The sequence below is a fragment of the Oreochromis aureus genome, linkage group 11 (genome assembly GCF_013358895.1).
Source record: "Oreochromis aureus strain Israel breed Guangdong linkage group 11, ZZ_aureus, whole genome shotgun sequence".
Classification (NCBI taxonomy): Eukaryota; Metazoa; Chordata; class Actinopteri; order Cichliformes; family Cichlidae; genus Oreochromis; species Oreochromis aureus.
The window spans coordinates 24,955,573-24,973,553 of NC_052952.1; the positions used below are offsets into that span (position 1 = coordinate 24,955,573).

General features: G+C 39.5%; 1 protein-coding gene across 2 annotated transcripts; it reads left to right on the forward strand.

Annotated features, from left to right (window-relative positions):
• The first annotated feature begins 723 nt into the window (after positions 1-723).
• On the forward strand, positions 724-17,804 carry bcl3 (BCL3 transcription coactivator). Of its 2 annotated transcripts, none has more exons than XM_031726148.2 (10): positions 724-848; positions 1,762-2,408; positions 3,191-3,311; positions 10,579-10,687; positions 14,603-14,804; positions 15,491-15,579; positions 15,697-15,774; positions 16,087-16,254; positions 16,723-16,822; positions 16,911-17,804. In XM_031726148.2, the coding sequence occupies exons 2-10, from the start codon at positions 1,937-1,939 to the stop codon at positions 17,141-17,143; spliced, it is 1,572 nt and encodes a 523-aa protein (XP_031582008.1). In that variant the 5' UTR covers positions 724-848; positions 1,762-1,936; the 3' UTR covers positions 17,144-17,804. The 2 variants fall into 2 exon arrangements, with proteins under 2 accessions (XP_031582008.1, XP_039476184.1); XM_039620250.1 differs by lacking the exon at positions 724-848 and adding an exon at positions 1,203-1,670.
• The last annotated feature ends 177 nt before the right edge of the window (positions 17,805-17,981 follow it).

A 17,981-nucleotide genomic window follows, 5' to 3' on the forward strand; every position in this document is an offset into this window, starting at 1 on the left:
TAACTTTCTGGTAGCTGCACTACTTCTTTGCATAATGAGTTAAGTAGTTCAACTATTCTTTTGCTAGTCTTTGCTTACTGAAAACACAGAGAAATCTGGGGCATGACCTTGATATAGATCATGAAATTGAACTATAAAGGTATGGCCAGCGCATTTGTCAGGCAGGGCACCACCACAGACAGCATACAAAATGATGTCACCCATTAATTTGTGGTCTGCTTTATAACTATCAAAATGTTGTTTTATCAGATGTGACAAAACTTAGAAGAGTCAAAAAGCTTGCAAGCTTGATTTTCAAACTATATAGATGCCTGACACAGACAAAGAGACCTACTTATTAGTGCTAACAAGAGGATGGATGGATGGATGGATGGATTTTTACTCACCAAAACTGGAGCACACAGACTTCTTGGACAGTCTGTTTAAGTATAGGACTACCCAAATTACTAGTCTGATAATTGCATTAAAAATGCTCCAAAAGCAATAGTAGCACCACAGTTATGGACTTAAATTGAAATAAATTGTGCCGTTAAACTGGTTACTTTAATACTGGAGTCCATGTGGACTGACTTTCTTTAGGAGTCAGCCTGAAGTGGTCACTTGAGGAACTGCAGTTCCAATATTGCTTAATTTTCTTTAGCCCTGAAAGGTCTCATTTGGCCACCACCACATGGCTGTGCAGAGCATGCGCAGAAGAGCATATAACTCACAGCATCAAGTAATCATGGATAGACCTTCCAAATACACAGGCAAGTAACAAAATCTTAGTGAAGTTCATGCTTCTTTTAGAAGTTACTGCACGACTGGATGAACCTGCTTGAGCCTCCACCTGTTCTGTTCTCTGAAAGGTTGGTGTCTGACTGATTGCTATGGTTTAAGGCTCCTTGGGGTAGTATGTGTTGTGATTTGAGGATATATAACTGAACTTGAATTGAATGATAAAAAAACAAAAAACAAAAAAGACAGAAAGCAAAGCAATATTCATGTACTTCCCAGTTAATAGTGTGACTATTCGTTTATTAATTCATGACCAGTCACTCGCAAAATAAAATATTTTGCTCTAAACTCGGCTGAGACAGCCTTAAAAAAATATTATGTTTTAATCTAGCATCAAGTCATCTTTCCCTCCCACAAATTAGCTTCACTTCTTCTTTGTAACAGAAAGGGTTGTTTTTTTCATGTTTTGATATTAGTTAGTAGTAGCAGTTTCTGCAAGGTAATTTAATGAATACTTTGATTACCGTGCTAAACTGAAAGTTGCTCACAAATCAAATTTTGTACTGAATCCAAATTTAATGTTGAAATGAACTATTTTAAAAGAAAAAAGTTGTCAACTATTGATCATGGGCTGGACAGTCGATCGGCAGTCGACTAGTCCCTCCGTGTTTGTTCTGCACATTGCTATGCACAGAGTCTCCGAACAAGCAACCAGCCATGAACTTCTTGCGAAATTCGGTGTTAAATGTTTTTAACTTGCATGCAAAACAGACAGATGTCAGAAGTCGGAAATGCAAGAATGCTATGAATTCGTCGCTGTTTTCCTGCCTTTCTTAGTATAAAGTTAAGTGGTAGAATCGCTTTGTTTCGGTTTAAAGGGAAAGCACCGTGTCGCTCTGACACTTCATTAAAGGCAGATGAAGCTGGCGCAGCTGCACTCTACCTTGTCATAGGTGCACTGGGACACACATAAGTACCTTATCTCTTAGCGTTTCTTCACATGTAGCCTTTTTTATTTTTATTTTTTTGTGTTTTTTTCCACAGGTCATTGAATTCGAACGCTTATCTAAACCCCACTAGTGACTCAAAAGGAAACAGGGTGATGGTCTGATCGCTGACCAGTTGATTTCATGGATATGGGAATTGCGCACGGTTGGTTCACTTTGGTTTGACTGACTCCAATAAACTTCTTCAGATCTCGAAGAATCTCTCCCAGTTGATGCCAAGGATCATGACCATGAACGGTACCCACAAGTCGGTTGCCCCAGTGCCGCTGGATTTGCGCACCAATATCCGAGCGCGTGGGAACGCCGGGGGGACTCCAGCCTGCGGCTCCAGGGACGCTCGGGTGACAGGCGGTTCACCTGCACCTCCGGCGTTCACAGGGGCGGACAGTTTAGATGAAAACTGCCCCACGGTCAGAGGCGTATCGGTCTCACCAACCAGTGCTTCTCGCAAGCGTCCAGCGGATAGATCTGCCTCACAGCTTCCTTTTAGGAAACGCCCGATTCCTGTCGAACCGGAGACCAAGAGACTGTCACCGTCTAAAGCAGAAAAAGAAGACCGATTTTCTCCTCCGGAAGATAAGACTTTAGCCGATCCCGTGGAAAGAGTCGGCATAGCACCAGTAACTCCCAGGCAGCTGGAAGGACAGATTCCAAATGGATACCCCATATGCTTTTTCCCTTACGGTAAGCCGTGGTGGCCAACATTAAGTCTAATACTGCAGTATGGTGTGCAACAGCTTTATTATTTTGTTTTGGTCGTTTTAAATATTGTAAGTGTTTAAATCCCAAAGTAAGAATTGGACCATGAGACTATGAGACCATGAGATGTCTGTAAAATTACCATCTGAAGTTTTGATTCCCCTGATCTCCAAAGAAAAATGCATTGAATACTTTAGTTTGGTTTAACCAATAATATGTGAAATAGCAGCCTGTGGGTAAAATGATCAGACTAGCTGACAAAATGTAGGTTTCAAGGACAGAGCAAAGCACTACATGTTGGGGCACATCATTTTTTGTGGTATTACAGGGCATTACCTGCTAATGCTGTTTTGATTTTTAAAACTGTGGCAACAGACAGCTCCTCCTCCCCTTTCTTTAGTGGTTTCCTCTGCCAGTGTGACATTGTGGCAGAAAAGACAGTGAAGTCAGAGACCATACAGAAGCTACTGCTGCGGAAAATGCCCACTAAGCTATTTTACACCTACTGTATTCCTCATTAGTGTGTTCACTGCATGAATAAAAGTAGCTCCCTGGGTCAATTCACAACTGAATACAGCACACTCATATTTACAGTATATGACTTGTAACTTATCCACTTCCTTATTACAGAAATCACTTGCATGCCAGGAGCTTTTAATTATTATTCATTTATATCTTCATCATTTCTCTTTCTCTCTCCCTGCTAACTTCTTTTTATTTCTCTTTCTCATCGTTTCTATTTCTCATTCTGTGTCATCCCTGCTTAGGTCATTACCCAGTGTTCTGCCTGCCTCATCTCTCAGAGCCAAATAATGTTGTGGCCCACCAAACTGAAAACGTCCTGGCAGGTATCGCTCAAGCAACAAGACAAGATGAAGATGGAGATACGTATGTTGATTATTTTCTTTTTCATTCTGACATTTGGGTGTCACTTTATGATATACAATCAATCCATCCATCCAAGTAACTGGTCTATATAGTAAACTTAAAAGATGATTCATCCACCTTGTGCATGATTGTATCCTTTGTCATTTCGAAAGTCATAACTTGGCACATTTTATGGATTTGAAAATTCAGCACAATCATTTCACTTCAAGAAATTTTCATTAGAGTGACTTCTAAGAGGATAATAGTTTGAAAATTGTGGTCTACTGTACAGTATGAGTCTGAGATTCAAGTCAATCCCAACTTCTCAGAAGTGGTGACTCATCAATTGCCAGATATGAAAGTCACACTCAGCTTAAACTTTGTCAAAAAAGTTCATTGTTACAAAAAATGTAAAGTCTAAATCTGACTCATATCGTCATTTTTAAATAGTATAACATGACCGGTGACAGTGAATAGAAGGACATATGCAGCAAGTTCAGACTCATCTTCAACACCATGAACGTTAAAACCACAAACTGTATGTAAAAGATGGACATAGCATAATGATTGCAACTTTAGCTTCATGATGGTGGTCTTTTGGGAGCAAAAAGTTTCTATATATAAAAAGGACATGGAGAGTTAACTCTACGGTGCCACTTGGCTAGCTTGGTTAAGAAAGCGTATGGGTATATCACATACATATGGGAGTCAATATGAGTTGACTTGGCTTAAAGTAGCTAAGTCAACTAACATGCATGTGCATGTTGGCTTCATTTTTCAGCTCCTGACCATGCCTCTTGATTCAAACATGCAAATGATAGCAAGTGATTATATTCGAGCTATAAGTTTCACACATATCTCATTATCTCACTGTGTTTTCCAGTGTATAGGTGTATGAGTACGCATCCTAATCCAGTTTCACAACAGACGTTTTGATTTTCACCGTAGGAAAACCATATGCAGTTAATGATGCTTTTGTTTAATTCAACTACCCCAGTCACCCTTCATAATGCGACAATAACCCTGAAACTAAAGCAGTTGCATGGAATTGTGCAGTCATATTTTTCCTATTGTATTATTTATCAAAGTGTTTTTTGTTAGAAAGCTTTCCAACATTAATCATTTATCACAACTTCTTACCAAACACCGAAAGGCCCTTGTGGTGAAAATGTGCAGTCTGATCATTGCTATTCACATTTTTAAGTCTAAACTAAGTTCTCAAGGAAAACTGTTCACTTCAATAAGAGGTCAGTGCAAGTGATTCACCAGGAACGACCCAAACAACATTACCGTCAATGTCCTGCTGTCGAAGACAAAACTTCTGCTGTTGCACAATCTGGACATGAGATATCAGTAGCATTATCTTTGTTTATTTGATCTCTGTGACTCACCTGACTGTGCATACTGAGTAGGTATAGTCAGTCAGTGTGCCCTCCCATTATTTACTGCATTTTCACTTCCTGTAAGAAAAACTGGTTCACTGCTGACAAGGACTTATTGAGATTTAACATACCTAACATACTAACCTGCAAGCTATACTATAGATCTAAGCTGAGAGAGATTTGTTGGTATTCACATGTTGAACAATCCAGAGTCAGCTGACTGGTCCCTCGGGGCATGAGGTGGTGGTAGTGAGAATACACAGGGCACCAGAGGAGTTTTCGAGACCACATGAATGCAAATGTTAAACTTTAACGCATGGTTACTTTACTTTGTCTAAAGCTACCACCCACACACTAATTAAAACTACAGAAATTCATACAAAGACACAAAGAATCATGTGACCGAAAACAAAGCATGTCCAAGAATTTATTGGCACTTTGATCATGCAGTTTCAAAAAGTATCATCATCATCATTTGCATTCACTCAAAAAAAAACTAAACCTCATGATGACCAATATTTAGCCGAGCCACAAGTCAAGTCCCGTGGCATCTTACAGCTGCTCATTATCTCATATTTGCTTTGTAACTGCAATGACATCCATCTTTAACAGATGGTTCCACGGAAATAGATGAATGCATGTCTCAGATCAAAAAAAGCTTTAAAAACCATGGTTTTTATTTTATATTCTATTAAAGTCAGTTTACTTTTTTAACCGCCTTTGACATCTTAGCTGTGCTCTGATTTTATTTTTTTATCTCACTCGTGCGCCTCACAGTTGTACACTAAACTTGCTGTGTAGGCATAATGCAAATCAAAAGTCTGTCTCATTAGCAGAAACTCTGTGCAAGACAGATTAACTGCAGAAACCTTACACAACACCTAGTTCCTTTGCTTTCGCAGGCATCGGTTAGTTCTAGAGTACCTTCTTGTTGCTTTGTGGTTGTTTAAAATTTTGTGTGAATTCTTCAGAAAGAAACATTTACAGCACCCTCTCGTTTTTCACACTGTATGCATATGAGTGTGAGTGTGTGTTTGTGTGTGTGTGTATGTATGTGCGTGTATACATAATGTGTTTGATGGTGAGCATGCGCCTGCTTTTACGTCAATGGGATTTGTTCTCAGCGCCTCTGAGCCCCTTAGTTTCGGGAAAACCAGTGAGTGCTCAGTTTTAAAAAACTGTTGTGGTTTTTCTCAGGTGTCTGTGTCTCTCTCTTTTCTTCTCTGTGTTTTTTAAATGAATGGGCTCAAAAAACCCAAACATCCGCTCTTGACTTCCTCATTTACCGCTTTCTTTCTATCAGGTTCATCTCTCTTTCTCTCTCTCTTTCTCTCTCTCTCTCTCTCTCTCTCTCTCTCTCTCACTCCTCTTTTCTGTTCTGTTATAGTGTCATTTCAATGGAAGATGTGCAAAAGTGTTGATTTACTTACAGCTCCTACATGCATGCTTCCAGTCAGTCAGTTACTTAGTTACTTACCATGACATACATAGCTTAGCAATGCTCTTATTCAAACTACATTTATTCAGCTTTATCAGCTTGCATCCGTTCTGTGCATAGGTTTAAACTGACACGTTTAAGTTTGATAAGATGAAAACTAGAAAATTATTAGGTTTGTCCTCTGGGAGCATGGATATTTGAGTTGTGTTTAGATGTAAGTTTATCAGTTGGAAAACTCATAAACTGGAATTTCTGTTTTCTTTCTTTTTTTTGTAATGGTGAGATGGTCTAGACACTAACCTGTACTTAATCTTGAAAGTCCACAAAAATGATAACACTGAGTCACTTATCATGCATGTGAAGTATCACTTTTGTTAATATAACCAGTCCATCCATCCATCCATCGTACATTTCTCTACAAATCTGTACAGCCGGCTTTTACTAAGGAGCCATGATAATGTAACATGAATGTGGGTTGTACTTTCTTGTTGAAATAAACAAGGCCTTTTCTGGTTGAGGACATATAGCACTTTCTTCTCTTAAGGAATAGTTCTCTGAGTGTCTTGAAGCACATTCAAAGCTCTTCTTTGGATTTTGGCTGCCTTTTGTTCCAATCTTTGAACAGAAAAGGAATGAAAAAGCAGCCAGTGTCCAGCCGGTGGCTCGAGACTTTTGGATAGTCCTGTAAAGCCGTTTTACATTAGTTGGCACTGATGGTGCCTCCACAGATATGAAAGTTCAAGATCCTATACAATTATGAGTGCTTTTGAATCAACTGTAACAGCTAGTATTTCTCCTCTTTCACTTGCATCCATCCATGAGTAAAGGATTTAAAATGTGAGTCAGGCCAGAACTGTTTTTTCTTTGCATAGCAAAGTTTTTAACTTGCTCTAGTGGATGCAATGACAAACAGTATATTTATATAATAAGCTACTTGCTCATCAAAGTTCCCACGTAAATATATTTGCACCATCATAGACTGAAAGTAGTATAATTGTTAATGACGAGCGCAGTAGGATGTGAAGTAAGTCGTCATTTCTTGTTAACTGGACTGTGGTGTGACTCTGCTTCTCTTTTGTTTACTACACGTTCAAACTGACACATCATCTCATTGCTCAGCTGGTCCACAGACCACAGGAAATGTTAGGCTTCAGTCTGATCATTCAGTCTGGCTGCACTCTCACCCTCCATACCAAACAGGATACCACATGCCTTCTCTCTCTTTCTCTCGCTCTCTCTCTCTCTCTCTCACACACACACACAGTTACCATCTGTGTTAAGCTTGGGACTCCTGTCTGCGTCAGGGCTGCTGTGCCTGGGGTTATCTGGGGCTGTGGTCTGCCCCACTTCCAGGAACAAGAAACAGTACAGTTTCATCTTAAGTGAAAAGACACACATGAATGATGATCTAAAAGGGCTGAGCAAGATAAACAGAATTATAATAGGCATACATGGAGGCAAAGGATCTGAATATTAAGTTTGTTAAGGGTTATTCATGAATGATCCAAAAATAAATCTATTTTTCACACTTTTCTCAGGGCTCAGAATCACAAAACCCTGCTAAAGTCATATATGAATAGCCTGTCACTATGTTTGAGACTAGATATAGTGTGCCATGAATGATCATCTCCTTTACTGTAGTGTTTATTGTGGAGACACTGCAGGTGCTTTTTAAGGCTAGTTATGGGTACCCAATAACATGTACAGTAAATATAACCAAACCTTTGTTGATGCAGATTTCTTCACTTTGCTGAGCTTAGTTACAGGAACAGGGATCTGCTGAGGGAAGAACCGCCCTGCTCACTTGACATACAAAATTGTTTATTGCAGTCACACTTGAAAACTGCTCTTGCACAGAGATCATTGTCTTTGTTTAACTTATGCTCTATAGTCAAGAAGCCTTGCTTAAGCGTGGCTTTCAGAATTAAGCATGCATATACATATGCACAGATGGTTTATCTACTTTTTGCATTTATTTTGCATTCTTTTAGCACATACACACACACACACACACACACACACACACACACACACACACACACACACACACACACACACACACACAATTCCTGCAACTGCCAAGTGAATGTTGGTTACAGATCACAGTTTGAAGGAATATTTATGATCATTAAATGCCAGGAGACAGATTTTTAAAAAAAATTAATACTGGGAAAATCTTAATATGTAGTATGTAATGTAGAAAATTGAAAATTGTAATCAATTTAAGCTACTTTTTTCCAAGTGGGACTCTTCTTTAACTTAACTTTGTGTCACTGGAACACATCTCACGTAACTGAGAGTGTTGCAAAGTGTTGCAAGTGCTTTTGTCATTATGTGAACTTATTTTTTGACCTCATACTGCCTTCAAAGGTACTTTTAACTTATTCTAAAGAACTGTCTCTGTTTCCTGTTGCATAATTGCACTGTATGTCTGATTATGACTTATCTGTTGAAGCTGACTGAGCAAAACTAAAGAAAGCCCCTGTCAGAAACCATACAGCTTAATAACTAGATTTCAGTGCACATAGACCAAGATAGAGGAAAAGAATGCTGTCTTTGTTAGTGACAACAGGAAGTGACATAAAACTTGTCTGGGTCTTACTGGAAGCTGCTTCTTCTGATAGAGCAAAAAAAGAAAAATGTGAAAACTGATAAACTGTTTTCTACAACATGCCTCTGCACCACCACCCCACCCCAATCAGTTTCCTGCCCTTCCCTGTCCCAAACCCTGCCCTGTGTTTGTTCGTTTGCTTCATGTATAGATCACAGACAGTGGTTTCTTGATAAGGTTGTGTGATAAAGGAACTGTGAGTCAGTGCTGTACATCTACTGAACTCGTCAGTGCAACTTTCAGTGTTATAACTTAAATCAAGTGATCAAGCATAATTGGCTAATTTTGATCAAAAAACAAACTTTAGTCCTCCACATGTTAAGTTTACAGGCCACAAAGAATATGGCCCCCTTCTTAGGTTAGCGGAGGTTAGCTTAAGTTTAGCATAAATGCTAGCGACAGGGAGAAAACAATTCAAAAGTACAATTATGAAGATGCTATGTCTCAGTCATTTCATCTATATATAAAAGTGTTGTATGTTAAAATAAAGCAAACAAAAAGTTTGTTGCCACAGTAAAGTTGCCAGGCAACCATCTAAGACTGCAAGTTTTTCCAGGGACTGACTTAGTCTGGCACATAGCTTTAGCAAAACCACAGCTGTTGTTTTTCGTTTTTACATGCTACGTGTTAATTAAGGTGTTTTCACACTTGCACGGCAGTTATGAACTTCTACCTGAGGACGATGCATGTGAGAATTTAGTTGTCATTTATAAGTGGATTGGACTTTAAAACTGCCAGCTTCCTGTCTAAAGTTCATGTGATATATACTTGTTACAGTGTGACAATAGCACAAGTAATAGTCTGGTGACCTGGTTCTCCTACTTCTTTGATAGGCCATGTGTGAACAAAGCTTCATTGTGCTTTAGTGTGTAGGTGCTGCTAGGTGGCTTCTAATAAAGACTCAGCCAGGCTCGCTATTGTTCCATTTTCACGTGTTGTTTTAAGTTGTTTATGATGGGGATGCATTAATTTTAAAGATTAATTCTGTATATGATGTAAAGAACTGCCATTACTCATTCAAGCACATAATCACACAGTAGTTTTGCAGTTTAATCTTGTTAACCTATCCAAAAGGTATTGTTTTATATACTAGAGGACATGCAGTGTTATAAACAAAGCAAGCATTCATGACCGTGGTTGAGCATTTTTGCTTTGGAGTCAATACTGAGAGCCCAGGTTTTACAGTAAGAAAATGAAATAAAAGAAAACAGTTCTGTCTGCTTGCAGAGCGAGACTAACTTGTCAGGCTTGGTAATTTGGAACAAGTCTTTGCTCATGTGTGTGTGTGTGCCTATGCTCCATCTCTGGAAATGCTTCTGGAGTTGACTATAACTCATTACTTTACGCATGTTGCATTATGCCCAACAGTACGTTTCCTAACAAGTAAATACCTTTGGTTTGATAAGAACTTTATTGTCTGCAACAACTTGTTATACGCTATCCAATACACTTCCTGCAATTTAAAACCAATTAAATTATTTTCTTCTTCTGACTAATATTGTGGGTTGTGGGCATGTGCTGCCTTCTTTTATTTAGCACAATAATTTGTGAGTGAGTGAGACTCACAGATACAGAGGGAGAGTGGTTGCAGAGGTCAGGAATGAGGCACACACTAATTTCCATATATGCACATATATTGATTTATATTGGGGAAATAGTTAAGTTACGTGTACCACTTTTTCACCCATGAAGGGATTTTGGGATGAGGATTTGGATTTGGATGAAAAGAGATTAGCTTTTACGGATTTTATCAATGGTAATAAGGTTGAAAATGATAAATAGGTTGTGTTAAATCCCCTTTGAAAATGCAACACTTGTTCACTGTGTAAATTTTTTGTGTGCATGTGTCCTTCACAGAGCTCTCCACATAGCCGTGGTCCAGGGAGAATTGGCCATGGTCTACAAACTCATCCAGTTCTTGGTGTTGGCTCATAAAGACGTTGATATCTACAACAATCTCCGTCAGGTAAAACAGATGCATTGATAAAGCTACTGACAAATATACACATGCACAGTTCTGATCATTAAATGCCAGGAGACAGAGCTCTTATAGTCACTGCGTTTTGCAAAGAAATTTAAATAGTTTAAAGCAAAGAATCTTTGCTGATTATGGAGCTGTAGGTATGTGCGGACATGTGAACACTTGCAGAAAAAGCTTAGCATGTAAAACAGACTCAGCATGCACAATATATTTCCCCGTCTCACCCTTCTGATAACACTTACATGGAAAAGAAAGAAAGAGGAAGTGAATTGGTTTCCTCCTTGCCTTGCAGTGCATTATCACACACTTACGGTCATGGCAGCTGAGGGTTGTGCAGCGGAATTCACCCTTCCCAGTTTCTCCACCTGTACTTGCCACAAGCCAAAGCCATGCACATTCTGGGAAGGACTATGTGTGATTTCCAGTGTTCTGTATTTTGCACATGGTTTTCTAGTGGTCACTTTCTGTATATGTAGCAAGGGATTTTTCAGTGTTTACATGTAGGATTTACCATGTTGTGAAATTCAGAAAGAAGAAAGCCAATATGATTAATTGGCACAAAAATGACTCACACTAACTCTCCGAAACCTTACACTGATACCTAGTGTGTTTACCTTAAGTGAAAAAATGTTCATATGCAAAATTACACAGTAAAATTTCCAAAAGTGCCCTTTAAACTTGTATTTTGCACATATTTTAATTTGTGCAGGGCAATTTTGGGTTTTTGATGTGAAAAACTGACAAATAGATCCATTGCAGTTTCACTAGGGTGACTTTTCCCAAGAAAAATGATGGAGCACTGCAACTCCCTACTTACTCTATCAACATGTTTTATTGGGATTGTGTATATGGAGTTGCTTTTAAGTGTTTCCCAATCCAGGGCTGTCCCAGGCACTGGTGCCAAGCCAACAGTTCAACATTCTCTTCTCCTTTGTTGTCTCCTAATTTCTGCCGGCTTTCTCTTTTCCATTCCTCAATAGAAAAGCAACCAAGCTTTTTCAGACCTTCAGTTCTCAAGTCTGGGGTTTGTTCTCAAGTGTGGAGTTTCACACCACATAGAACGCCACAGGCAAGCTTACCAGAAATAAGGCTTGTGCTATCATCAGTTGTTGTCTTTCCTCATCGCTGAGGCTTGACAGCATAGGTTTTATGATATCCTGTGTTTGCCCTATGTATGAAAATGCATGCACGCGATACACACACACTCACACACACATACATGCACATACACACTCACATTTGATGTCATACACAGTTATAACCGAAAAGGGAGATTTACAGGCATAGGTCCCGTCACAGTCATTTGCCTACCAGATTGCGTGGTTTTGACTGAAAACTAGGCATAATGAATAAACTTATCAAAATGAAGGTAGGGAACTTTTTTAATTTTAAAAACACTGAGTTCACTTCATAGTCCAGAAGACATCTAGCACTGGCCCATTTTCAATACAAAAAAAACAGGCACAATTAAAATACAACTTATCCAATGATGACAAATCCTGAGTTTCTGTGGTTTTGCATATGGAACATTTTGACAGAGTGTTACTATCAGTATTGTAACTGAAGAGCAGTGCAAGTGTCAAGGCACGATTTGCCTTCCACTCCCAGAACTACAACAATAGTATAGAGACAGCTGTTTGATACTCCCACATGCTATCAGCTACACAAACACATAGTACAATAGTAAACTTTTGCTTCTCTTATGACAGCAGACAATGTAGCGTGATGCTTACACTGTGGGGTTTGGGGACTAAATCCTTTGGGGCCACCCACACTAAAACATGCACTGACTGACATGTGGATTAGAACAGAGACTAACATGTGGACGTGTTACTGTTACAGTGCAGTATGCGGTTGGTAGTTTAACAATTGAATAATTGTTTTCTTTTTGTTTATGGCACGTTGGTGGTATGCCATTTTATTTTTCAGTGTGAGCGTGTGTGCATGTGTGTGCACAAACAAGGCATCCGTGTGCGTTTGTGTGTACTTTAGTGTCCTTGTTCCGAGAAGTCACATGACCCCTCCCTCCCCCCCGCCTTGCTTTGGGCTGTTTCTCAACATACCTTGCAGTGAGGTTCAGAGGGTAGTTTACAGGGACTTTCCCTTCATGCGCGTGCCTCTCTCTCTCTGTCTCGCTTGTGTTGTTTCTCTATCTCCCTCAGTCTCTCTCTCTCTTTTTTTATATCTCTCGCTGCATATATCTTTGGTTATAGAATTTGGTTTCTAACCATAACTGATGAACTGACTGATCCTATCAGTGTAACTGTCAACAACACTGACGTAAGCATGTGATGTTTATTTGTGCAGTAGGCCTGGCTTTACCCTCTTGTGCTCACAGCAGAAGACAAGTCTTTGGCACTTTGTGCTGCCTTCCCCTTGTTTGGAACTGCCTGGGGTTGTTTTTCATACCCCCAAACCTCCACTGCTGTCATCTTTTTACCTCATCCATGATGATCCACTCATCTTTCGGGAATGTAAGCCTATGAGGACAGACCCAAGGGAAAGAGAAGGGATTTTCCCTTGTTATCCTGTCTTTCCCCTGGACTCCCCTCTGCTACTTCCGTTTTTTTCCCCTTGTTCTCCACCCCTTCATCCCTTTCCTACCTTTCCTCTTATCTTGGCTGAAATTTAGTTTAGTCACTCTGAAATCTATTACAGGAAGCCAAAGCCAGAGCCTGCCAGCTCTAAGGGGGTCTATATCAAAGGCCATAAAAGGCCTTAGTGGTAAAGTAATATCTAAAGGGATTTAAGACATGTCTTTAATGGCGTTTGGGAAAAGTTAATAGTATGGTAGCGTTTCATAATATTGTTCTATAGTCAAAGTTAATAGTAGAAAGTTCAAATACTGGAAATCTTTCAGGGAATATGATTGTGTACATGACTGTGTACTTATGCATGTTTGTGAGTCATAGGATTCAGGGAAGTTGCATTGACACATTAGAGGAATTCCACAAAGATGTTCTCCCACTGCTGGCCTACCTACTTTAGCAGTCTTTACTGGAACAAACTCTCGGTGCACAGACACGCACGCACACACACATACACAGTAGTAGTAACACAGCAAAAGTGAAACTTGGAGAAGCAGTCCGTTCCTACTTGCTACATTTATTGTGTAACTAGAATAGCAGCTAAAAAAGTCCAGGTTTAAATACTTCCCTTTATGACTGAACTATGAACTAAGGATTGCTTAATGAACACCAGGTTGCCTGCGTCCTCCCGAGCCATAGTTGACAAAAATATAAACAAGATGATACATGCTGACCTTACCCACAGGAACATCCTAGATTGCTAAAGGGATTTCAGTCAGTGCTTACAATATTCATCCAGGGAAACACCTGGTGAACAGTGACTTTTGCTTTTCCCGGCATTGTCGACTGTGGTTCAGAACAGGTTCTTCCTCATTTTCAGTTAATCACAAAGTCTGATGCTTCTACTCTTGTTGACAGCGTTTGTTCTGTAAGATATATTAATTTAAGTGCTGAAAACGTTGCACTTTGTGTATTTCACAAGTGTATTTGTGTAAATCTAGGAATACACATGCATAGGTGAAACCAGCTCATGGTCATTGTGCTTCTTCTAGGTGTTGGTGTGTTCATACAAGCACTGTTTTTTTGGGTTTTTTTTGTCTCACTGACCTTTAACCTGTCGAACAGGTTATAGATAAACAGAGGCCTTTACAAGAAAACACCACATTCTTCCTTAACTTCACTGACAAGAATAGTTATCCTATATTTGCCAAAGTAAACACTGTGTCTTTTTATGTCAAGCATTTAGTTCCCTTGTTTGTGGGCTTTGTGAAAAACCGAAAGCTCAAGAAACACTGCACTGCATCTTTATGGTTATCAGCCGTGATATATCTGGTTTGTTTAAACTATAATTCTTGTTGTTATTCCCTCTCAGACTCCCCTTCATCTGGCAGTGATAACTAAGCAGGCAAACATGGTGGAAGCTTTGTTGAAAGCAGGGGCCGACCCTGCAGCCTTGGACCGTAATGGGCAAACAGCGCTCCACCTCTGCTGTGAATATGACCAGCGGGATTGCCTGTCTGTACTGCTTTCTATGCCATCATCTGCCACATGCCTTGAGATCCGAAACTTTGAGGGTGAGTTATAAAAGATACTTCTTGGCATGTATTACACTAAAAGTGTTGCTTACTCCTCTTTAGCTCTCACTAAGTGTGATAAAGCCTGTAATTATTTGCAAGCATTTTTATCTCTGATTATTATAATTTTTTATTTAGTTTAACTAATTCATAAAATATCAAATTAAAACTGTTTGGCTAACAATTAAACTATACTTCCTGATATCTTTTCTGTTTATTTTTGTTGTTGTTGTTGTTTTTGTCACATGGCCCCTGCATTTGTGACCCAGTTTACATTTACATCTATCAGTTGAAACATGTGCACAACCAAGTTAAGTGAATTAAAAAGCGCTGACACAGTTTCCAGACTGAAAGTGCTATCACAAGAAAATTGCATTACTACATTACTACACCTTATCATATAATCTCCTTAACTGCCTTAACTAGCGCACAACAGTCTGCAGGTGGGTATGAAAAATGTAAACCCACACTCAGGTATGGGTTGGGTTGGTTGTTTTGGGTGTGTGGGTGGGAAGAGGACATTTCCTTCCTTTGTGGTCTGGTGTCAGTGTAGTGTTGCATTGCCAAATCTCCAAGCAGCTTAGAAGACATTTATTTGTACCTCTGTAACTGATATCTTTTTTACTATGTGTAAAGATCTGAACATGAATATAAAACGCAGGCTTTTGCTTTTTTATTATTCTTAGGTTTTAGCCCTCTCCATCTGGCTGTTCTGCAGGGCCGTAAGGATTTGGCAAGAATGTTACTGGATGCTGGAGCTGACATCAATGCTATGGTCAGTCCCTGCTGTACTGACTCAGCATTGTGGGTTTTCACAGCATCACGGCTTTTTTACATTTCCGCTCTGCATTCTCTGACTTTTCCCATGGTGCTTTTTTTTCTCTCTAATCAGGACATCAAAAGTGGCCAGAGTCCTCTCATGCATGCTGTGGAGAGCAATAACGCAGACATGGTCCACTTCCTCATTGAGGTAATGAAGTTGTGTGGGTAGAAGAGGGGAGAGCAGGGTTGTGACTCAGCGGAGTTAAATAATTCTGCTTTTCTCTTTCACCTCATCATCAGTACAAAGTTTTGTATTCCCTTTTCTTCTTAGGATTCTTTTAAAGTATTGTACAATAATTGTAGTTTAGCAGTTATGCTGTATATGTGAATCTTTTCTCCTTTCTTCATCACAGACTGCACTCACCCTCTTTGGGACATTATCTTTTGTTTCATTTTCTAAGTTACCGACATCTACTCTGGCTTCCTTTATGAATCATTTTCTGGTGATTTTCTGTTGCAGAATAGATGTGATGTCAACAGCCAGTCATATAGTGGGAACACGGCCCTACACAGTGCTTGTGGCCGAGGTCAGGTGGAGACAGTGCGGCTGCTGCTGAAGAGTGGAGCTGACAGTAGCCTCAAGAACTACCACAATGACACCCCAGTGATGGTGGCCAAGAACAAAAAAGTGAGTGAGGCGATGACAAAGAGGAAAAACAATAAATATAATGGACATTGCTGAAATTCCATTGTTAAAGTGTTGTTCCTTTTATTCTGTTTTATGGTTGTATGTTCCTGCTTCTTGTGCTGGAAAACAATAGACCTCCTAAAGGTTACTGATCTAACAGTAAATCACTTCCTTATATTTGTCCAAATTTTCAGTCTCTCTCTATGATTTTACTATGGGAATTCACAACTATGTGTTACATAATTTATGTCAGAACAGATACAAACAGTTGCAAAACCTACTTGGCCTAGCTCTGGTTAGTGGGAAGAAAGAGTTGAAGCCAAAATGGGAAGTAAATGTGTGTATCGTTCCCTCTAGAGGCCAAACCTGAATAGTGCACCATTTCCCTCTAGTTATTTTAGTATATCACTGTGAAACTTATTTTAAGTCACTTACAAAGTTTTCAATGTACTATAAATTGTTTTCCAGATAGCAGATGTGTTACGAGGAAGAGGCTCCAGGCAAATAAGAGTCCAAGATCAGCACTGCATGTCAGTCTCACCAGTTGAGAGCAACCTAACAGAAAACGGTGAGGAGCATTCAAGCGTCTTTTTCTCTCACACACAGAAACAACAAAATTTGCAGTATTTAATTTATACTCTGTGCTTCTCTTTTAGGGTCCCCATCTCCCAGCCATAGTCGTGGGTGCTCACCTTCAACTACACCACACATTGTTCATCAGAGCGCTTCCCACTCTCCAGAGACTTCCATTTTACGATCTCAGACTTATTGTCCAGTAAGACTTGCGCCTATGTCCACACAGTCGAGCATCAAGGAAACAATCCGACGACATCATGCTGGAGAGGGCTTCACCCAATGGGATGGCGGGGCAGGAATGGACTGCACATGAAATTAGGCCAAACCTCCCATTTTTCTTCCCTGGACAATCATAGTTTGTGTCCTTTCTCAGGCTTTCATGCCTTCACAGACTGCCTGCAGCCTCCCTGCTTAGCTTGCTGCTTCTAAGGAGACTCTGGTCCTGTACTGACTCTTTGAAAACTGGGGAGTGAAACACTGCTGGAAAACTATGCATCGGTAGAAATATTCCACTGCATGCATTCAAGACTGAACATAAAGACATTTTTTTTAAACTATGTACAGACATGAGTAAATGACTGCTACGGACCAAAGCTCAATGAACTCAGAGTCCCATCTTAAAAGTATTTCTAGGCACTTTGTCTTAATTTCTGATTAGCAGATTAGAGGGATGATGCTATGCAACAAATGTACCTGGCCTTACTTGAACTGTGGATATTGCATGTACATTAAGAGTGTCTTCATCATTATGCCACCAAGACTTCTTAAGTTTGCAGTCTCCTTGTAAGACTTAGCATATATTGCACAGTCAAATACCTGGTTTCCCTTCTTTTGATAATCTGTGCACAGGCATTGTACCTCTTATGTCTGTTAGTGTGTGTGCTGATATGTTTTTTTAATGTTAAAAAATGTAGATATTTTTATAAGAAAAAACAATAAAACATAAAAATAAAATAAAATAATAATAATAATAATAATAAATGTGATGTCTTGCTTTAGCTTTATTATTCACCTTAAACCTTTTTGTGATCAAGTATTTATGTAACAAGAAGAAAAGATTAAAAAGGGGGGTACGATGACAGGCAAACAGGTGACAGAACAGGATGTGAGACAAAACAGTTTCCATCCCCTCTTCACTTTCCTTTTTTTAA

Excerpts from the sequence above, each read along its gene's own strand:
- bcl3 (XM_031726148.2), top strand. The coding sequence starts at position 1,937 with ATGCCAAGGATCATGACCATGAACGGTACCCACAAGTCGGTTGCCCCA. Across the intron at positions 15,580-15,696 it reads GAGCTGACATCAATGCTATG|GACATCAAAAGTGGCCAGAG; the intron begins GTCAGTCCCTGC and ends CTCTCTAATCAG. Across the intron at positions 16,255-16,722 it reads TGGTGGCCAAGAACAAAAAA|ATAGCAGATGTGTTACGAGG; the intron begins GTGAGTGAGGCG and ends ATTGTTTTCCAG.